Source organism: Coffea eugenioides, chromosome 4, assembly GCF_003713205.1.
Source record: "Coffea eugenioides isolate CCC68of chromosome 4, Ceug_1.0, whole genome shotgun sequence".
In the NCBI taxonomy this organism is placed as follows: Eukaryota; Viridiplantae; Streptophyta; class Magnoliopsida; order Gentianales; family Rubiaceae; genus Coffea; species Coffea eugenioides.
In genome coordinates, this window is record NC_040038.1 from 19,442,796 (window position 1) to 19,464,781 (window position 21,986).

Sequence of the window (21,986 nt, forward strand, 5' to 3'; positions counted from 1 at the left end):
TTGCAAGTTTAAAATTAATTAGTGCTTGATTTGGAGGATATGAATATCCCGTATTTACCTGAAGAAATTGGTGAAGTTAATCTTCTAAGGTATCTTGGTTTAAGAGGGACAGAAATCAAAAGGCTTCCAATTGCTTTAGGTTGCTTGCAAACTCTTGACATTCAGTAGTGGAGGTACCAAATGTGTTATGGAAGCTTAAAAATTTTGCAGTAAGTTTTATGTCCATGACACTAGTCGAGGTGTACCACTAAAGTTTGAAACATTGAAGAGTCTCTGAGCTCTATGCAATGTGCATCTTGATAGATTGATAGCAAATTAATGTTGCTAAATTTTCTGGATAGATGGAAGGTCAAGAAGTAATGAACTTTTTGATTCAATTGAAAGTTCGATGTATCTGTGGAGTTTGTTATGCCATGAAAGACGGGAAAATCCATCTTTGATTGGACTTTCAAATCTGAGTAATGTTACAAAGCTTAAGTTATTATCAGTGCCTAATAGTTTTCCCCCTAAACTCGCTCATTCTTATCATGTTCTGTTGAAGATTCTTATCTTCATAAGCTGTTAAGGAGAAAGCTGAAAGTTTAACAGAAGGGTATATTTGAAAGACAAAGAAACGAATTTTGTATATGGTATTAAAGAGGCTGACACTGTAGGTTAAGAGAGAATTGAATTCTGGGCTGCTTTACGATTCTTAAAAGAGAAGGGTAAAAAATTTGGACTAAAGAAACTGTGTAAGCTATTGCTGTTTGGACCTGGAAACATGGCATAAAGTTGATTGTAGCCTTTTGCGTACCAAATAATTTTTTATATGGCACTCTCCTAAAACAAGCAATCTGCCCTTCTTTTTTCTGTTTTTTGAGAATTTCCCACGTCTCACAACCTGATTAATGTAAATCCATTTAAATCAAAACCGGCTTTCTTTTGACTGGAGTAGTTGCTCTTGTTTAAGAAGCTGGAGGACAAAACCGGAAGGAAAAATGGGACTATGGAATCGCAGGTCTCTTCTAAGATCAGTCAGAACAAAACGACAACTGGACCATTGGCAAATATTCGATTCAGTAAGCAGGAGGGTGAGGTTGGAGACTTGGAATCATCCTTTACGTACCAACTGAATGTAGATATCTTGTAAATTTATTGATTCCTTACCTATAGACAAGATATAGAGTTGCATATTAGTTTGATAAATTCCATTTCCACCTGTAAATTATATCATATAATATGTTCTTCATTGTTGTAATTGGGTATGTTGATTGGCTAAACAAACTTCTTTCAAAATCTGCAAACTTTTAGTACAATATTGTAGCCAAGTTGTTAAGCCAAATATTGGCAATATTGTAGTTAGCATGCTAAACATCTTAGCAAGTATAGTAGTAGTGATACCAAAATGCACATCTTTCATTTAATTTGGTTTTATTTATTTATTTATTTATTTTGGTCCGTTCTCAATGAAGCAGAAAATCAAGTTTTAAGAAAGAAAAAGAAATTGACAATCAAGAAAAAGGCAGAGGTAAATGATGGAAAATCAAGTTGAAGATTGAGATAGGAATCTTACACCATCTTTTTTTTTTCCCCTCTATAAAGGTGACTTGGTTATGTTGTGTTGAAAATATGCTATAAGGTAACTTGTTATCGTGAAATCCCCTACCCAGTGCTTGTAAAGCAGAGTTAAAGAACATACGATTGGAATCATCATTTACGTACAAACTGAATATAGATTTCTTGTAAAGTCATTGATTCCTTACCACTTCTGCCACTTCTGCTTTATAAGAATGTCTAGAAAAACAGATGCAGATATTAATCTGGCTTTGCAACTGCACTTGAAAGATAAGAGCCTCTCCTCCATTTCTGTCTGGTTCTTACTCTTTTATTGAGAAGCAAACCTCTCTTAGATTAGATGGCTGACCCTGCTCTCTCTTTTGTTATTGAGAGAACTGGCGATCTGCTAATTCAAAAAATTGTTTTCCTGAAAGGCGTTCGACGACAAGTTGAGAGGCTTCAAAATGATCTGGTCCGGATGAGGTGTTTCCTGAAAGATGCTGATCAGAAGCAAATTGAAGAAGAGAGGATCCGCAACTGGGTTTCTGAAATCAGAGCTGCTGCCTACGATGCGGAGGATGTCATCGAGATCTTTGCCAGCAAAGTTGAGTTCTTCACAAAGGACAAGGGACTCGTCACCAAATTGACGTATTATCCCTTGAAAATTGGGAACCTCTACAAGATAGGCAAAGAGATTGAATCCTTACGGATGAGGCTCAAGGAGATTGCTGATAGCCGCGAAGAGTATGGTATCAAAAATCTTGAAGGGGGAACGACTACGCGTGGGGAAGAGCTTCAATGGATCCGGCGATCCTCTCCTTTCAGCGACGAAAAGGATGTAGTGGGCTTCGGGGAGATAACAAAATCGCTGGTGGCAGAACTTTTGAAAGAGGACAGAAACCGCCGCGTCGTTTCAATCATTGGCATGGGAGGTGCTGGTAAGACAACTCTAGCCACAAAAGTTTATAACCATGCTGATGTTAGGGAGAGATTCAACTGCCGTGCTTGGGTATGTGTCTCTTCAAGCTACGATTACAAAAAGATGCTGAGGGCAATCATAAAGCAACTGAATCCAATAACTAATAAGCTACTTGACATGTTGGAAAAGATGGAAGAGGAAGACTTGGAACGAAGGCTCTATCAAGATCTACAAGACAAATGTTATCTTGTGGTGCTTGATGATGTATGGGAGGTAGCAGCGTGGGATTGTCTTGCCAGGAGGGCCTTTCCTGATGTTGGCACATCAAGTAGAGTGCTACTTACAAGTCGCAATCGGGATGTTGCCCAACACGCTGATGCTTATAGACACCCGTATGAGTTGAAAACTTTGGGGCAGGAAGACAGCTGGCAGTTGTTTCTCAAAAAGGCCTTAGGCCACGGAGCTAATGCTGGGTGTCCTTCGGATTTGGAAGAAGTAGGCAGAGAGATTGCAAGGAGATGTGGCGGTCTACCACTGGCCATAACGGTTATAGGTGGCCTGCTACTAGGCAAGAATAAGTCGAATACTGAATGGGAGAACGTTCTCAACAACTTTGGCGCATACCTATCAAGGAGCCAGAGTGAAGCAGGGAAAATTAGTGAAGCAGGGGCAATTCTGGAATTAAGTTATGCAGACCTCCCTGCCAATCTGAAATTTTGCTTTTTGTATTTGGGTTTGTTTCCGGAAGACTCCGTGATTTCTGTGCACAAGTTGATCCATATGTGGGTTGCTGAGGGAATAATGCAGAAAAGAGATGCAAAAAATTTGGAGGAAACTGCAGCATATGAAGATGTGGAGCGACTTTGTAGCAGAAATATGGTCCAGGTGGCGGAAATGACGGTTGATAAGAGGATTAAAAGCTGCAGAGTCCATGATTTACTGCGAGAGCTTGCAATCAGAAAGGCAGAGGATGAAATTTTTTTTCAAATCCATGGCACCAGAGATGATAAAATATCAGCCAAATCCAGGTACCTTGCTGTTCATAGTCTCCCTCTGGATGAAAATTATTTTGGGTCTTCGACCCCTCCTCTCCGGTCTCTACTTGTTTTCAATATCCGCAGTTTCGGGGAAAACTTTAGTCTTAGCTTCAAAAGTTTCAAAAAGCTCAGGATACTAGACCTTGAGAATGCTGGGATGGGTAATTTGCCAGAAGGAATTGGTGAAGTCAGGCTTCTAAGGTACCTCAATTTAAGAGACACACACATTGAAAGGCTCCCTCATTCCGTCGGTTGCTTGCGATACCTACAAACTCTTGACATACGGACAAGGAAAGGCCCAAATCAGAGAGTGAAAGTTTCAAATTTCATTTGGAAGCTTGAAAGTTTACGGCATCTATATGCGCGTTATATGGAATGTGATGTGCCTCTTAAGATTGAAGGATTGAGGAATCTCCAGACTTTGTCACGCATACGCTTTGATGATATCATGCATAATGACATGATAACTCTGACAAGTCTTCAGAAACTGGGGATTTGGGTGGATGACAGGTCAGACATAGACAAACTCTGTCTGCATTTATCTGAGGTTGGAAGCCTAAAGACGTTACGTCTTTGTCGGTATTCGGGAAATCCAGGATCTCAAGGTGGATTTTCTAAGCTCCGTCATGTAACAGAGCTTAAGCTATCCAATTGGACAATGCTGCCTCCTGATTTCCCTCCAAATCTCTCTCGCTTGTCTTTGAAATACGTAATTCTCGATGATGACCCAATGCCAGTACTGGAGAAGTTGGGACAGCTGTCGTTCCTCAAAATGAAATTTCAATTTGGGGGACCCATTTCTAGGCATATGGTCATTTCTAGGCATGGGTTTCACCAATTGAAATTCCTTGTGCTCAAGGACCGACTCATGAATGAAATAAAGGTGGAGAAAGGTGCACTGCCACAGCTTCGGTGCCTGAGAATCAGGGACTGCCGCAAATTACAGAAATTGCCGGAAGAGCTGAAGCACATATCTAGTCTTGATGCGCTCGAGCTTGTGGACATGCCAGAAGATTTCATCAGTGGGCTTGATGCGGACCTGGTATCCCGTGTCCCTAATCTCAGAATATTTTGACTCGCAGAAGGAAAGAAGATCAAACGGAGAATGCAACCTGGTATTTGTATTTCGCGCATAGAATGGAAGGTATGTCGTGTAGTGATTAATAAAATTATTTCAAGTTTTTATCAAAATACATAAATAAAAAGAATGTTTCCGTATTTGTTTTCCCCAATTCACAAGCTTTTTAAGTCCTTTGTTTTTTTTTTTTAATTATTTGAAATCTCACCACTTCAATGCTTGCTTTGTTAAGGAATGACTCTTTTGTTATTCATGATATTTTGGGCAACTAACAGTGCCTACACCGAAATTTGTCTTTCTATAAATTTACATTGCATATATCATATTAATACAAGTAGTAATTTAAAAAAAAACAGTTAAATGTCGAAATCAATAAAAATATGTAGAGTTATTTGGTTGATTCTAATTTTTCCAATGCTGTCCACACCGAAAAAGAGAATAAGGAAATAAAAGGCATAGTGTAGATATACAATTTAAGCAAAGAGTAGATATTACCATAAAAAAAATATGCATCATCAAAGCAACAAACATGTATTTTATTATTTACACAGTTTTATTTATTTACATCATAAACATATTTTTTAATCACCTTTTTCTATCTCACATTATCACATTATAAAGGTGCTATAGTATTTTTTTAAAAAAAAAATTATCCTAAAAGTGCTATCCAAACACACTCAAATTGTTCAATTGAAATTCATCACACCAACCTATTCTACAAGGGCTGAAGTGCTGTCACATGTTAACACTTGGTATCTATGCATTGTGCATTTCCATACAAGAATATATATTCAACATTACATTCAAGTGCTTTGCAACTCTATCCACTTCATATTGTATCTCCATAAGACATTAAGACTTTGCTTAACTAAATCAACAGCAGAAAAGCAACTTTGCTTAACTATGCAAAGTTGAAGTCAACAAATGCTCCCAAATTATTCACAGCTGAAATTATATCAAGGAACCTTTTAAGCAGTAGAAGAAGTTAAAAAAAAAAAAAAAACAGTTTTAAAGTATAAAATTCATGAAGGTAATGCCCTAAAAGATAGCAACATGCCATGAACAACACCAAAAAAGGAGGGCTAAGGCATTTAAATTTATATTTCTCCATCTTTGAAGTATTTAACGTGAGAAATGCCATTTTGCAACTGGGCCAATTCAGTGCACAACCAAGCTAATTGTAAGGAATGCCATTACAAATTCCAATATGAGAAATGCCATTATCTAAGAATTGGCAGGGCAAGATTCTAAGCTTCAGTACACAACCAGGCTAATTCAAATCATGAATCAGTAGCATGCATAGCAGCTGATCGGCACAAAAACTCAGTTCAATTCTTCGGGAAAAAAAAAAAAGAGTCAAACTTCCATAAAGTTAGTCAATCGCAAAATGTGCAGATTTTCTATTATGCAAGGCAAAAACATCCCTCTTGCTCAGATCTCATCGTCGGGTCATTGGATCACATGGATGAAGGAAAAACATCCACTCAATGTAGAGCAGTTTGGAACTTGGTTCAAGGTATATGGCACTAAAGGACTTAATATAAACCAGTAGGTTTTATTTACCAAATCTCGCAAGTACAAACATATAAATTTAATCTCAATTGTACCTACCAAAATATAATTTTAAATCTTACCCAAAAATACTACAATATTCTGAAATTAAACAAAATTCATATATTTAGGAATTAGATATTGTGAATTTAAACTTTAAACCATGTATTTAGGAATTATACATTGCAACTTTGTTAAAAAAAAAAAAAAGAGAAACTTGGAATCTGGATGAAGTCAAGAAACTAGAAAGTAGATATGAAAACTTGATAAGAAGTAAAAGATGAGAAGAAAGTGAGTGAGTGAGGCACTTAGTAACTAGTCTTTGGAATTAATTAAGAACCTATTCTTTTTTTTTTTTTTCAATTTAATAGATAAAAAACAAAAAAAAAAAAAAATACTAGTTCAACGGTTCATTTCTATTCGAACGGTTCACATGGTTCTCATCGATTTTTAAATTCAATCAATCCAAAGTATAAATCAGATTGTAGTTCGACCATTTGAATCAGCCGATTCAACCTGAAGATAAAATTATTCCTGGCAAGCTGAATACTCCACAGGGTATAGACATGAAAGTTATTAGTTAAAGAAACCTTTACTCATCCTTAAAATAGGAAAATCCCTTTGATGTGTTCTATGTGAAGCAACATTTCCCCAAACTAGTTGTGAGCAAAAGTCCCTTTCATAGTGATTCTCATTGCCATTCCTTAGCAGCAACCAAACAGGTGGTAAGTCGTAGCATTATAAGGGTGAGCAAAAGAAATTCGCGAAAACTCCACAGTAGCAGGGTCCTGTCCATAAATAGTCAAAAGGAATGCCAAAATTTCAAGAGTGGCTTGCTCGCAGGATCAGACGTAGGGGTGGGGAGAAGTTATGGATAGTGCTGGTTACGATAGACAGATGAAGAGTAGAAATTACGCAGGCAGGGTGTTTTCTTTATAATGTAAAACATGTAGACGGGAAAGCAACATTTCCCCAAAACCAGTTGTTTGCAAGAGAAAGAGTAGAATTCCAGGGTGAAATGTTGGTCTCCGGTGCTTTGGTATGATACAATCAGCTAGTATTACACAACACATCTAGTACAAACTTGTCAAATCATTGTAACTTCGACAAAAGTATGAAAAAATCAATACTGAAACATTTTCAAAAGGGAAACAGGGTATCCAGATGGGCAACCATCTAGCCACTAAGATCTAATGACTATCTAAATAAGATTAACACATAATTGAATATAGGCTTTTATCATAGATATAACCACGCATAGATTTCCAACCGTCAAGTTTATGTTGGTTCCATTTCTGACTGTAGAAAATAGGCGATACAAGACTTTCGCAAAAGCCCGTAACATCCCTAAACGCATTTCCAATGCCAGTCACCAACAAGTCCCTCTTAGCTTCTCCTGTCAGACTCTGCACAACTCCTTCATCATCCAAACATCCATATAAAAACCCCTATTCATCATCGAAACTTCAGTAGAATAACCCGTGAAGCAACCACTGCTAGACATCCACCAAAAACTTCAATACGATCGAAAAAAGAATCTTCTGGAGGAGAAGAAGGCCCAGGCAGAGGCTTAAATTCCTCAGAACTCAAATCGAAAGACATAATCAGTGAACCATCACACTCCCCCAACCAATGTACAGCACCGTTCAGAAACACCCCTTTAACATCAGCAGGACGATCACACAGAACATCGATTCTCCTCCAAGTTCCGCTCCTCAGACTAAAAACATCGAGATAAGCATCATTGTTAACCTTGTCACTCCCAAAAAACATGACGATTTTATAGTCATCATTAGATCTAAAATAACCGAAAGCAATCCCACCTCGACGAGCCCACGGAGCCAAAGGGTTCGCGGGTATTCCCACGAGCTCCATGGTTGTGGGGTTTTATTCCACAATAAGTACTGGTAAGGCAGAACTCTACCTAGGTTAAAGTATCATGGATGCTGAGGTATTGGCTCACTAATGCGCATCTAGACTCGATAGGTTTCACGGTCTCCGAGCCTTCAGACTTGGAAACCAAAGGTCCATCAAATCCAAGGTTCTTTGTCGGTGGCTCGAAGCGATTCCTAGACACTGCTACGCCACATCATCTCACGGCTACATGTCTGAGTGAATCTATCAAAAATCCTCAACCCTTCGACTAAAAGCTAAAAGGCTATCAAGCCCAAAGGCTTGAAATGGAAGATTGAGTAACCCTTTGGATCATGCCTACCGCACACATCGTGTCGGCGATCCACACATCCAAGTGGGTCGCCTAATCCTAATTAGGGAAGAGTGGCATGAAACAAGCCACTAAAAGAAAAAAATAAATGAGGGATTAAAAAATAAAGCGTATGCCACGTATGCTAGTGCTCCGTTTGGGAGGGGAGTTTGATGAAGAACCGACGCGAGCTCTAGGGTTAATATCCCCCTTCCAAATGTAATGCAAAGGCGGGATCACATAAATAACAATCCATCCTGTGACGACCCCACTTCCCCCTAAGGCGAACCAGAGGGTTGGCGGGCCGTCTGCCCAGCTCTCGCCAGGACTCACGTAAGCAATCCAACCTAAAATCTTCCGACGATTAACTTAAGCTATTACAATAAAGATCCTTCCGAAAATAAATCGATTTCTACCACCACATTAACTTCAGAGATAACAGTATAAAACTTAGCCAATCGACAGTTCTTAAACACTTCCAGCGACGCTCGCAAAAGCTAAGGATATACTATACTAATACAAGCGTACAAGTTGAGTATTAGAAATAGAGATTACACTTTTTCAGCTTCAAGTGGCAATCCAAAACGAAAAGTACAATGCTTAGCTTAGGATCCGTTACAAACCGAAAATTACATTCAAATTGTTCAGGTACAACCATAAGAAATATAAGCTGCTCAAATACTTTCAACTTCACATCCTGTAAGGAAAACAAATAAACATGGGGTGAGCTAAAGCTCAGTGGTGCCCCAAAACATGCAGTCACGTAAATCAATCAACGAGCAATAACTTAAACAAGCTGAACAGTTAGGAAAGCGTATAACAGCACAATGTAGGATACAGGGGCTCTCAGGAGCCATTTTCCTCGCTTGATCACCATTCATCGTAGTTGACCCTCCGTCAACTTTCACTACTTATAGTCCATGTAGATCCACTTATTTTAATCCTAACCCGTCACCGTTCATACCTCCGCTTCGGGCCCGAACTTCGTCTACCGACGCAGTATACTCGAGATATACCCGTAATAAAATTTGTCGAGAGATTCACGAATCGACGTTTTTGTAGTTGATTCAAGTGTCGAGGGATTCACCCAACGACGTAACTACATTTAGATTCAAGGATTATTGTAGTTGATTCAAGTGCCGAGGGATTCACCCAACGACGTAACTACATTTAGATTCAAAGATTATTGTAGTTGATTCAAGTGCCGAGGGATTCACCCAACGACGTAACTACTCTTAGATTAAGGATTCACGAGAAAAATGATTCACGCAAGTCACCACTCGAACGGCTAGTGCGATAAAGTACACACTGCTCACTTCGATGGATCAAAAACTCATTTTACAATTCATCACATATCGAGTCAAGAAAGCACTTAATTCAAGTAGGAAAAGAACAGGCAGGGACACTCACCAAGAGTGGAGTTCAGATATCGAGTTGGGAATCGAATTCCGCGTCCTCGCAATATCCTAAAAACCAAAATTTGAAACTATAAGTTTCTACTCAACTTTTAAGCTTATAGACATCGAGGTATATTTAATATACTACTAGTCTACTTTTCCTTAGAAGAATCAAGAGTTTCCGTAGGTTGAATCTTGACGAAAGTAGAAGAAATGTTTATTATAGTTTTCCTTAAGATACTTTTCCTGATAAAAGGTAACTAGTTTTATTTTCTTGAAATAAGTCGACAAACTTTTTAATATGAATGTTAGAAAGTTACTTTGAACATTTCTCTAAAGTTACGGCTTTTGCAAAAATTATCCTTAAAAACTATTTTTCCTAAAATAGGGTTTCTTGCCGAGCAAGTTTCCCAAGCTTTTCACTAAGATTAGTAAAACTCGTATTTTGGAACTTTTCCTATAGTTAACTATCCAAGTGCAAAGCTTAAGGAAAGAAAAGGAATTAAAATAAGACTTAGAGTTTTCAAAAGCTATAGAACTTATTTACTATAGCTATCAAGGCTAGATTGAGCTAAATAAAATTATCGAGTTGGAAAGTTTTAGGCAAAACACTAGATATTGAGTTTTTATAATTTAATACTAGCTGGAGAATATTTTTGATTAATTTGATCACAGTTACTCAAGTTCGCAAGGTCTATACAATTTCCCCCCGCCCGATTCCATTTCGAGATCATAATATGGATCAAAATATGGCAAATAATCACATGGCAAATTACTAGGGCTTCGTCAATCATTAGCCCTAGCTTTCAACAAGTGCATCTCTGAATGAAATAAAATGATCAACCAAGGCTTCGTCAATCATTAGCACTTGGTTTCAGCAAACCCAACATAAGCAAATAAAATAAAAGTGGAGTCCCAAGACATTCCAGCAATTAACTTCCATCATCCAATAATACTTTATAAAATTATTTCAATGGCTAAGGGCTTCATCAATCATTAGCCCTTGACAACATCAATCACTTCCAACCACAATTCAATCAAGAATTCAAACCACAAATAAGCTAAATGTTCGATCCAAGTCAAAAATTCAATTTCATAAAGAAACAGGACATTCAAGCAGGACAGTCTACTTTGAGGAGTCACAGACAGCAGTACATATGGAGGAAAAATATGAAATTTCTACAGAACAAAGGCCCATGAATCTAGTTTCAAATGCCACTGACGGCACCTTAATCGGATTTTCCTACACCAAGATATAAGCATTTTACTGAGACTGGTCAGGAGTTCCGAAAATCTGGAAGCTCTTGATCACATGTGGAAAAGCTCCTTTTTCTCTTTTTAAAACCACAAGGCTTTTAGTCTAACCATCCATACGACTCTAGTAGAATTTTAGCACCACATTTTCTAGACAATTTCAACCATTATAATTCAAAGAAAGTTTCACAATCAAGCTGGAATTTTTAACTCAAACTTTGGCGGTCACAAGTAAAATTTCCAGCAGTTGTATCTCCATGTTTTTGGTTAAATCTTTCGAGATATCAAAACGTTTCATTGCTAAACAGCTTTCACAGTTTAACGTGTACATTTTGTCATGCGTTTCGAGCTCATAATACCCCAAGGAAAAATTCCAGGAACCACTTAAAAAAAATTCAGTTCAACCTTTCGGTCATTAAAATTTCCAGCCCTCGTTGGTTATAAATTCAAAATTTCCTTGGCTAAGACATGCTATTAAGCTCTCAGCTTCATCATACACTTTCTTAGCTAAACAATGAACATTTCCAGTTCAAGAGTTGAATTTAAACAACTGTTATAGTCTTCAAAATTTCCAGGTTCAAATTCACGGCGGTTTACAAAGAAATTTTCCAGCAATTGTATGTTCTTAACTCCAACTTTTCCTTGGCCAAAACAGGGTATTAGTTACTCAAATTCAACATGCCAACACTTAGCTAGGTAATTAACATCTCTCGTTCAAAATCAGATTCAATTAACAACTACAAACATCCCAAAAATCCAGGAATTCATTCGGCTCTTCTTGGATAATCTTGCATACAGCAGATTTTCTTATTTATTTTTTGTTTCTAGATTAGCCGGACCAAAACACTTCATGCAGGGCTTAATCATTTAGTTTTAATTAGCCAAACACCTAACCAAGTGGAAATCAAACACGTTCCAGCAAATTTCATGCTAAAATACCCAAGCAATTTCCAAAACAACTTCAACGGTTAATCTGGAAAATTAGTTCAGCAGTCCAGAAATTTTCTAATAAGTTTTCCAGCCATGCAACCGAAATTCCTAGCCATAAAGTTCACATGCAACACTAAGTAAGGAGCTTATCTATCAGGTTGATCCAAGATTAAGCTCAAATCACCACACCCAGCAAATTAAAACCAAAATTTCCAGCTCAAGTTCTCGGCAGAAGCAAATTCTTACGCAAGTCAGATTTTCTTTTTCTAATGACTCATCCGATGGTTTAATATTCAACATGCAAAGCTTAATCCTCTAGTCCTGAGATAAGTAATCATATTTTTGAGCTCACATTACCACAAATGGCCGAGATTAAGGCTGCATTTTCCAGTTCAGTTTCTCGGCAGAGTCATTTAATCAAAACAGATTTTTCTGAAACTTTGGTTTCCTCATCCGACTACACAACCAAAGCATGCATGCCCCTACGTGACTCTATCTACCTCTGATCAACCCAAAATAGTCCAGAAAATTACCTCAGAATGGCTCAGCTCACGAATAAGTAAGCTACGGAATTTTCTCTCGGCTCACGCACAGGTTTGTTGGTTATGGTTTTCTGGTTGCGACTGGTGGAGGGTGAAGCTGGGTTGCAGCTGGTTGTTGACGCGGATAGGGATGGAGCTTGCTCACGGCTTCTTCCTAGTTCCACTCTGGCTTGCAGACAGAACCTTGGAAGAGTTGCAGCTCGTGCGACTTCCTTTCTTTTCTCCCCTCTCGGATGGCAGAGTGAAGCTCGGTCTCTCCCTCTCTAACTCAGTCGATAATAACAAGGCAGAGGAGAATGTTGTTGTGGTCTTGAGGTGTGGTGGTGTGGAGAGGAAATGGAAATGAGCTACGGATGAGAGAGTTGAGTGTGCAAGTGGAGAAGTTTTCTCATTGGCCGAATGGAGAGGTGGAGCATAAGGTTGTCCGGCAATTTGGTTTTGGAATTGCATGGTTGTTTTGAGATTGTATGGAGGGCATTTTAGTCCTTTCACGTCTCTTCCTAATCTCCACTCAAAACCTTGGTTCTAACTTAATTCCAAAAATTATCCCCAAGTGTGATTTGATTGCCTAATTATACACTAGTCATGCAAAACTTTAATTATCGAAATTTTCACGCCTTAGGTATGTTTGGTATACTTGCATAAGGTTTATCTAAAATTTCATTGATTCGTCTCAACGTGAAAAATTCCTTTTAACATTATTACCTAATTATTTAAACTATTAAAATCAAGTTTGACCTTAATATATAAATTTAACGTTCTTAATATTCGTTTATCCATTTATATCAAAACTTATTAACTTAATCATTAATAATGCTTAAGATTAGCTATCGGAATTCGAAGAAATTATTTGTTGAATCGATGAAATTAATTACCTTCGAAATATGAATTTAATGAAACAAAACTAGAAATTTAATAGTTTAGCACAATTCTTTTATTTTGCACATAAAATTTATTGGTTTTGGTCTTAACGTGAAAATTCTTATTAGTATTTAACGTTATTCACTAATTAGGATTAATTATTGGAATTCAAGAAATTTTATATAATTAATCTACTCAGGTAGCATTAATTTTTAACATAAAGAAAACTAAGTATTTTAGCATTTTATTTTAAGGCGATAAATTATTCTAACTCCAGATGTATTAATTTAGTCTAGCAAAGTCAAGAAAATTCATAACTTGGGAAATTATATTATTTCTCACCTAAAATTGTTTTTACGGACTTATTTGCAGACAAGGGAAATTAATGCTAAAATTTATTAAAGAGTTAAAAGAAATGCAAATGAAATACAAAATGATATTTATATATTTTTTTTTTTCAGGGTTCTCATTCATAAGCTAAATCCAACATTTTTACTTCAAATGAAATTTGTTAGCCTACTAGTATTTTATTCTTGCAAAGGTTCAATTATCGAGATTTTAATGTTCTGATTGTCATTGTAAAGGATTTCCGCTAACACTTAATATTATTAACGCTTAGACTTGGCTATCGGAACTCAAAGAATTATCCTCAAGGCATTAAAATAATTTACGCCCAAAAAGTGTTAATTTATAATGGCAGGAATCAAATAATTTTTAATATTTTGCACACTTAAACTGTTTGTAACATAAAACTACTTTTACGTACTTATTTAAAAACGAATAAGAAGAAATATGAAGTTTATTGACAATTTAAAAATACAGGTGCAATACATATATTTTATATTATATATTTATATATATATATTTTCCATTGCTTGTTTAAGAACGAATAAGGTTAGGAGTAGAATTTATTACAAGTCCAAGATGCAAAGGCAATACGTAAGTACACCTTTATTTTATACGTATATATCTGTAGGCATATTTTCGAGGTTCTCACACATCCATCAAATCAATTGTACGCAAATGGGGTGAGGGAGTGAGTTGATATACGTGAAATGCAAAAAAATCCTAAAAAAGGAAAAATGCAACTCAAATGTAATGCAAAGCGCAGGATTACATAAATAAACCATCCATCCATCAAATCAATTGTACGCAAATGGGGTGAGGGAGTGAGTTGATATACGTGAAATGCAAAAAAATCCTAAAAAAGGAAAAATGCAACTCTAAACATCCAAATGTGATACATGAAAAGGGTAGAAGAGGAAAAGAATAACTAAATCAAGTGCTCGGACCCACATAGGAACTCCCCAGTGGAGTCGTCAACTGTCGTGCCCCATTTTTTAAATAAGAAAAATAAATGGTTTAAAAAAGTGAATTTTAATTCAATTTTTGATTTAAAAAAATGATTTTTGATTTAAAAAGAAAATGGGCCTAAATGAGTGTGTGCAAAAAATGTCTTTGAGTGTAAAAACGAGTGCCAGGTGCAAGTATGCAAAGTGCAAGTGCGCAAATGGGTGTGTAAAGTGAGTATGTAAAAGTGCACGTGTACAAATGTGAGAGTGTAAAGTGAAAATATGAAAAATGGTAGTGTGTGAAGTAAAAATGTGAAAAATGGTAAGTGTGAAAAGTGAAAATGTGTAATGTGCCTTGGAAATGCATGAGCCATAGAGGAATGCAAGCAAGACGGGTAAGGGGAAACCTTAAGTCGTGACTTTTGGTTAGAAAGAAAACGAGCGTGCTAAGGCTAGGTGTAGCCATACTCGTCCGTTTTCCTTACCAAAAGGTTGACTCCCTAATCTAATCAAGAAGATGACCCTAATAACTAGAATGAGATGCAAAGTCCTAAATGTGTAAGGGAAAGGTTAGGGGTTCATGCAAAAATGTAAAAATGCTAAAAGGAAAAATGAATGAAATGTAGTGAGGGCATGCGAGTATGTACTAGCGAGAAGTGACCCTATTGGGTCTAGCATTGGACTAACCCTTTACTTAACGCTCTCTCACAAGCATTGGACTTGTGAGCGATCGAGAGGAAGACCATGACTAGCATTGGACTAGCCACGATAACGTGCATTCCATCCATATAATCAGATATAATGATAAAAGCAAATAGACATGCAAGGCACATATTTTCAGATAGCACGTAGCACATAAGCATGCTTATCTAGATGCAGAAGCCTAGGGAAAGCAATTAAACACAGGCATAAACATGCAAATCACACAAGGCAAACAAGCCCTAACTATTACATTAGGGGGGCCCTACTACAATCTAAAAGGGGAAATAAAATAAATAATTAAAATAAATACCTAATTATTACAAATTTGGCATTCAAGTGCCTTTCAAATGATCAAAATTGAACTAAAATAAATATACAAATCTAAAGCCAATAAAGAAAATAAATCCAGCTCCGGTGTCAATTGGAAGATCCTGGCAGCACAAGTGGCAGGCATACGGATTCTCCTGCCGTGCCCCTCCACCTTGGTGTGGCGGTCCTTGAAGGAGAGTGGCCCGACCCGGATGTTCTGTTCCGGGTAGGATGTTATACAGGATCCAAGCTACCTCTGGGCTTTTGTTATGGAAATTAAGGAGAGGGACAGTGAGGCGGGCACGAGAAGGAGATGATACGGTGTGACTGAAAAGGGCGGCTGATGTGCGCTGGGCTGCTGCTGCTGGCTGCTGATTTGGAGACCAGGCCTCTCTTCCCTTGTTCCTTTGCTGCCCTTTTCCACCCCTGCCGCCAATAGCTCATGAAAAGAGCCGCTCAATCTTTTTCTTTGTGTTCTTTTTTTTTTCTTTAGTTCACCTATCTAACACTCTGATTTTTCCAAACCCCCTGTAGCTCCTCTTCTATTTTTTCTTCAGCCGAGCTTCCCTCTCGGTTCTCTCCCTCTCTCGGCCCTCTCTTACTCTCTATCCTTTCCCCATTTTCTTTTCTCAATTCCTTTCTGTTAACCCTTTGCTCAGAAAATTTTTTTTTCTTTCTCCGCCATTACTCCTCTTTCACTCTTCCCTTCTCTTCCTACCCCGGTGGTTCTCTCCTGGTTTCTTTTTTCCGCTCCGCTATATCCAATCCAATTCCTTTTGTTTTTCTTTTCATTTCCCTCAAAATTTTCTAATCCAACCAAGTGTCTAAACACCTAACCCCTTAAGTGTTGTGTTGTCAACCTATAATGAGGACATTTGTCCCACATGCAAGATTCCACCTATTCACATATTATATCTTTTTTCTTCAAAAATTAATTTAAGTAAACAAACGAATGATTAAAACAACCTTTTTTTTGGAAATTTTCTTTCTCTGAAATTTAATACTAAAATGTCTAAAATAAAAACTAAGAGACTAGAAATGAATAATAATTAACATTTAACCAATGAAAAATAAAAATAATAGTAAATAAAACTAAATTAAAAATTTGGTGTCTACATAAGAGCTTTCCCTAGCTACTTCCTCACATGGGGTCAAAACATGGCTCGTAGGAGCTTTAACCTAGTTCCCAAACCAAGCTAACGGACTCTCCTTTATGAGTAGAACTAGGTGCGTCTCCCTCTCTAGGGACTTCGTCACCCTGAACCTCCACTTGTGCATTAATGCCAATCACTCCCTGGATTAGCGCCTCATATTCATCAATAATACCTTCGGACCGGTCCCTGACCTTCTTGATCACCCTCGTGAGGCGGTCATTAACTACCTGCAACTGCTCTCTAAGAGCATTCGTCCTCTCTTGCTCCATCGCTATGTCCCCCTGAAGCTCTCAAATCCGGTCCGCTTGCATCCTTATGATGCCCCTTAACCTCACCATCTCAGTGTGATCCCTACCAGCGGCACGCCTAAGCCTCCTCCTCTCGTTTAGCATTGCCAAGACAACATGATCAATATAGGTATAGTTCTGGCAATGACTACAGCGTCTAGTCCGACTAGCAGTACTCCAATGCCGGATTGGTCCTCCCGGCATCTCTCCTCGTAATCGATAACTCGGAAACGCTTTCGAGATGGCTCACCTCCACCCTCTCAGTGGGCTCCGTCCATAACCTACAAGGATAAACACAATTTATAACTTAGGCAAGTCTAATCATACTTATTGACACTCTGACACATCACTCAAAGTTCCGTAGAATCAAATTTCTATCTCGCTCAAGTCATTTCTAACCTAGGCTCTGATACTAACTGTGACAGCCCCACCTTTCCCTAGGGCGTACCCCAAGAGTTAGCGAATTGCCTACCCAACTCTCGTCAGGACTATTAAGCCAAAACACACGTAAACCCTACAACACTCTCAATAGAATTTCGATAAAACACTTCAACGGAAAGCGATCGGAGCAGAAGCCACGTCATAATCCGGCCAAGATTGATACAAGAAAAGTCCACATAACTCATAGAAACACACCTTCCAATCAATCACACTTAATATATATGGTTAAACCCTGATATACATATATATACATTGGAAACTTCAACAGTTCAACTTGGAATACAACCAAAATATCCATAGTGATACAAATACAGTTAGAGTTTACTATTACAGAGGAGATTAAACAAAAGAACATCTATAAATAGCTCAACTCTTTTCTCCAAAAATCATGGTTCCAATATTTTGTCCCCTGTAAGGAAAACAAAGGTTACGGGGGTGAGTTTTCGCTCAATGAGGTACTAAAAGTTCAAACAGTCAAGAATCATGGAACTTCACTTTTAATCAATCAAATATAAACACCAAATAGAGAGATGAACAAACACCTCAGCTAAACATAGTAGTTCAAATAGAAAGGATACAGATGGCTCTCGAGTGCAAATTTCCCATTTTGCAAGACTTGATCCGAACTCATTGACTCTTCGTCAACGTTTAAAGAAATAACTATGACTGTAGACCCTACTTTACACCAAATTTCATCCACCAAACATACCCCTTACCGGACCCGAACACCAAGCAGAAACAGTGATGGTAATACTCGAGTATACCAAATATCAGAGGGTTTCAGTATTCAGTGAATCAGTAACAGTTCCTCATGGTACATTAATCTACCTCGACCAAACCCTTGCTGGCTCGATTCGATTAGCTACCAATGAGGTTGACCTCAAGTTTCATAGTAAAGTCGTTGGATACAAGCCTCGAAACGACATCAGATCATGCACAAGTAACAGATCCAAATTTCTGCAGTAACCAGTCAATTAGGCAAGAGAGAGACGAGTGTGATAAAGTACACCTTCGTCTTATCCAGAATAAATGGAAATTGACGGGATTTTTATATCAATGCAAGTTTAAATCCGATTTGACACCCGTTGGACTGTAAGTTTACAGGTCGAAATTGTCATACAAGGTGTGTATCGGGTCGATCCCATGAGGAGCAATTTAAACAATTACTAAACCCTTGTTTTTTCTATTATTTAGACTATTGAATGGATTTGAGCAGAGAAATCATTTTACAAATGTCTACAAATCTGTTCTGCAATTCTAATTTAATAAATGCTGATTGCAAATGGAAAAATTTCACTCAAGGAAGAATCTAGGGATGTAGATTCCACTTATGGCATAAACAACACAAATAAATGGATTTACCTATTGTTATTATTCTTGTTTAACTAGGGATTCATTTCCAAAATTACCAAGTCTCATTTTCATGATGAAATGGCCTAGAGCAATATAGTTTTCCCTATTTTCATGGTGAAATACTACTACTACTCTGTTTTATTTCATGAAATGCTAATTAATCCACCTAAGCGTATCTCTATTTTCATGAACTGTATATCTCAGTCCATAACTTTTGATGATTACAAAATAATTGGATGTTACTAATATTCTTTGAAGAGATTGTTTCAGGAATTGGAACAAAAACAAGGTCAAAGACTTGAAGCCAAAACAGGATCAAAGTTTGACAAATTGCTGAAATAGCTGTCGGACGCATAAAAGGACCATATCGGACGGTCGACAACCATTGAGTAGCTTCGGACGCATGAAGAACTCACATCAGACGTCCGAAGATAATAAGTCAAGTCTTCTATGATCACTGACCTCGATCGGACACACAATACCTCAGTACCAGACGTCCGACAAACGTTGCGGTACTTCAGACGCAATACACTGAGAGCACCGGACGTCCGAAAGAAATGAAGAAGGATTTGCAAGTTTACATCTTACCTTCGGACATATATTGTGGAAGAACCGGACGTCCTAAGAATTTCAAGAAAATGTCTTGAACTCACTGTCTTTGTTCGGACGCAGAAAATCAGAGTACCGGACGTCCGACACCACCAACGGCTAGTTGACTCTTCAGCTGCCTTCTATCCATTGACAACATTAATTGAAGAATTTTTTGGTCTCCTATAAATAGAAAATAGTCAACTACTTCAAAATGACTTTTACACATTAAGCCTACATCAGATCTTGAGTGATTCAAGTGTAAGAATACTCCAAAAAGAAGATTTGTACTCTTAGTTGTGTAATCTTCATTTAGCTTTTCAAGTGTGATTCGGTTTCTTCAATAGTGTAGCCTTGTGAGGGTTATCCGTGTGATTGTAAAACTTTCTTGCTTGATCAAGTGAGACTTGAGGCAAGGAGGAAGTGATCCTTCCTTTGTACACAAGAAATTGGTTGTAAGTTGATCAACTTGAAGAAGCTTGGTATATAAAGTGATATTCAAACTTAAGTCAAGTTTGAAACTTGGTCTGCCATTCTATCCCTTTACTTACTGTCTTACAATATATATTGCTTGTTTCTTCTACTCACATTTACTTGTGTTAGTCCATTAATTGTTTCTTAGTGAGGTCCTTTAGGAAAACAAAGCAAGTTCTTGGAAAAGTGACTCATATCTTGGCTAGTTTTTAGATAATCTAATTTACCCCCCCTCTTAGGTTGTCTTCGATCCTTACATGAACATACAACTTAAGCTCTACTCATGTTTTTCCATTGCTACTACCAATTCTCATTGAACAATAACAACTATAAACATGCTATTGATGATCAATCAATAACAAGTAATCACAGCTACACAAGTAAACAAGTTAATACAAGATATAACAAGTGTAAATCACATTCAATTCATATTATTTAGTCATAAGTTTCATCTACTCCCTAGATAAAGAGAATTAGCTACTCAAGGCTGATTTAACAATCAAACTCACAAGTTTATTAATGCAAAACATCATGAAGTACAAGTACAAGAAAGATAAAAGAAAGCTTAGCCAATTGATGGTGAAGCTCTCCAATTCCTGCTATGCTCTTGCACAATATGATTACAAGTGAAAACTCCAAATGCTTCTCCAAGGACTCCTAACTAGAGAGAAAATATTACAAGAAGGAAAACTAGCTACGTATGGTTCTCTCCTGCTTCTCCCCTGTGTTTCTGTATAAAAGGTGGTAGAAAGTCTATTTTTCCTCTTCATAATTTCCTCCACTCAGATTTTGTAAAAAGAAGTCAAAGATATGATGTTTCCTTTTGTTTACAACTCATTGGTCTTCTCTTTTGTTGCAGAAGCATGTGCCACCAATTTCTGTCCCTCAAAATAGTTGGAAAAGTTGTGAGAAAGGTAAAGAAAAATGGCTGTGCCACTTGCTGAGGAGAGAGACAGATCCGAGCCTCGGATCCGAGGGGTGAAACTAGATCCGAGCTCGGATCTTAAGATTTGAGGACTTCCCATGATGGATCCGAGGTCGGATCGTTCTGACCTCGGATACACTCCTCCAAAAGTACAGACGAGGGCTCGGATCCCTCTTGTTCACACGGATCCGATTGATCAAATTTCCAGTTTTTCACTTCTTTCCTTTTTCTACATTTTTGCTCCTAATTTCTTTTGTACTTTTTCCTCTGGATGATCCTTACATTTCTTTCAGTTTCCTGCATGAATTTCATACATCCATAACCTTCACAATTTCACAAAATTAACGCATTAATCCACTCATTTATCAAGTTTTTAACACTTAAACAATATTTAAGCAATTATCACCAAAAGAGTTCAAATATGGCTTTAATCTTCTCAAAACATACCAAAAGTTCATGCCAAATTTGTACAAAATGTACGTTAAATATTCACTTATCAGAAATCACAGTCATTCAAGTAATAACTTTCAAGCACAAATAAATCAGTTAAACAACGAGTCATGCGAGTGGTACACTCACCAGTTCAAACAAAGATAACTTCAAAAGTTTCCTCCCGATTTATGCCCTTGGTCAATGTCACATCCTAAGAACAACCAAGGTAAAAGAATTATGGTTTCCACATCCAAAACCTAGTGAACGAAATTCACAATTTTGGCTCGACTACGAGTCGTATGCCTATCCAAGTTAACTACTAATGCAAGGATACGAAACTTAACATTGAAGTGAAAAGGAAACATTTGAACCTAAGGACACGAACAACCCAAAAGTCCTTCATTTCAACCGAAATTGAATACATAAGTAAAGCTTATAGGTTTAACAAGCATCTTAAGCAAGTTTATCACAAAATCAACCCAAATTTGAAGGAATCAAGTAACCCCAAAATTTGGACAGCACTTCCCCTAAATTTCTTTATTTTTCCACCCTACAATCAACACCAAAACTTATCTCAATTCTACCTCAATAGCAACCACAAATCATAAGCTATTACATACACTTAATTAGGGCCGCAACACCCTTCAAATATAGCCAATTGATAGCTCCAAAACCAACCACAATCAAGCCCAATTTTGGAAACTCTAAGCTGAAATTTGCA

The 21,986-nt window shown here is 37.5% G+C and overlaps 1 protein-coding gene across 1 annotated transcript; it reads left to right on the forward strand.

Annotated features, from left to right (window-relative positions):
- Positions 1-1,894: 1,894 nt before the first annotated feature.
- Positions 1,895-4,724, forward strand: LOC113769182 (disease susceptibility protein LOV1-like). Its single transcript, XM_027313650.1, has one exon. It carries the CDS (start codon positions 1,895-1,897, stop codon positions 4,565-4,567), a length of 2,673 nt encoding a protein of 890 aa, XP_027169451.1. The 3' UTR covers positions 4,568-4,724.
- Positions 4,725-21,986: the final 17,262 nt, after the last annotated feature.

Coding starts and splice junctions, on each gene's coding strand:
- LOC113769182 (XM_027313650.1), top strand. CDS start 1,895: ATGGCTGACCCTGCTCTCTCTTTTGTTATTGAGAGAACTGGCGATCTG.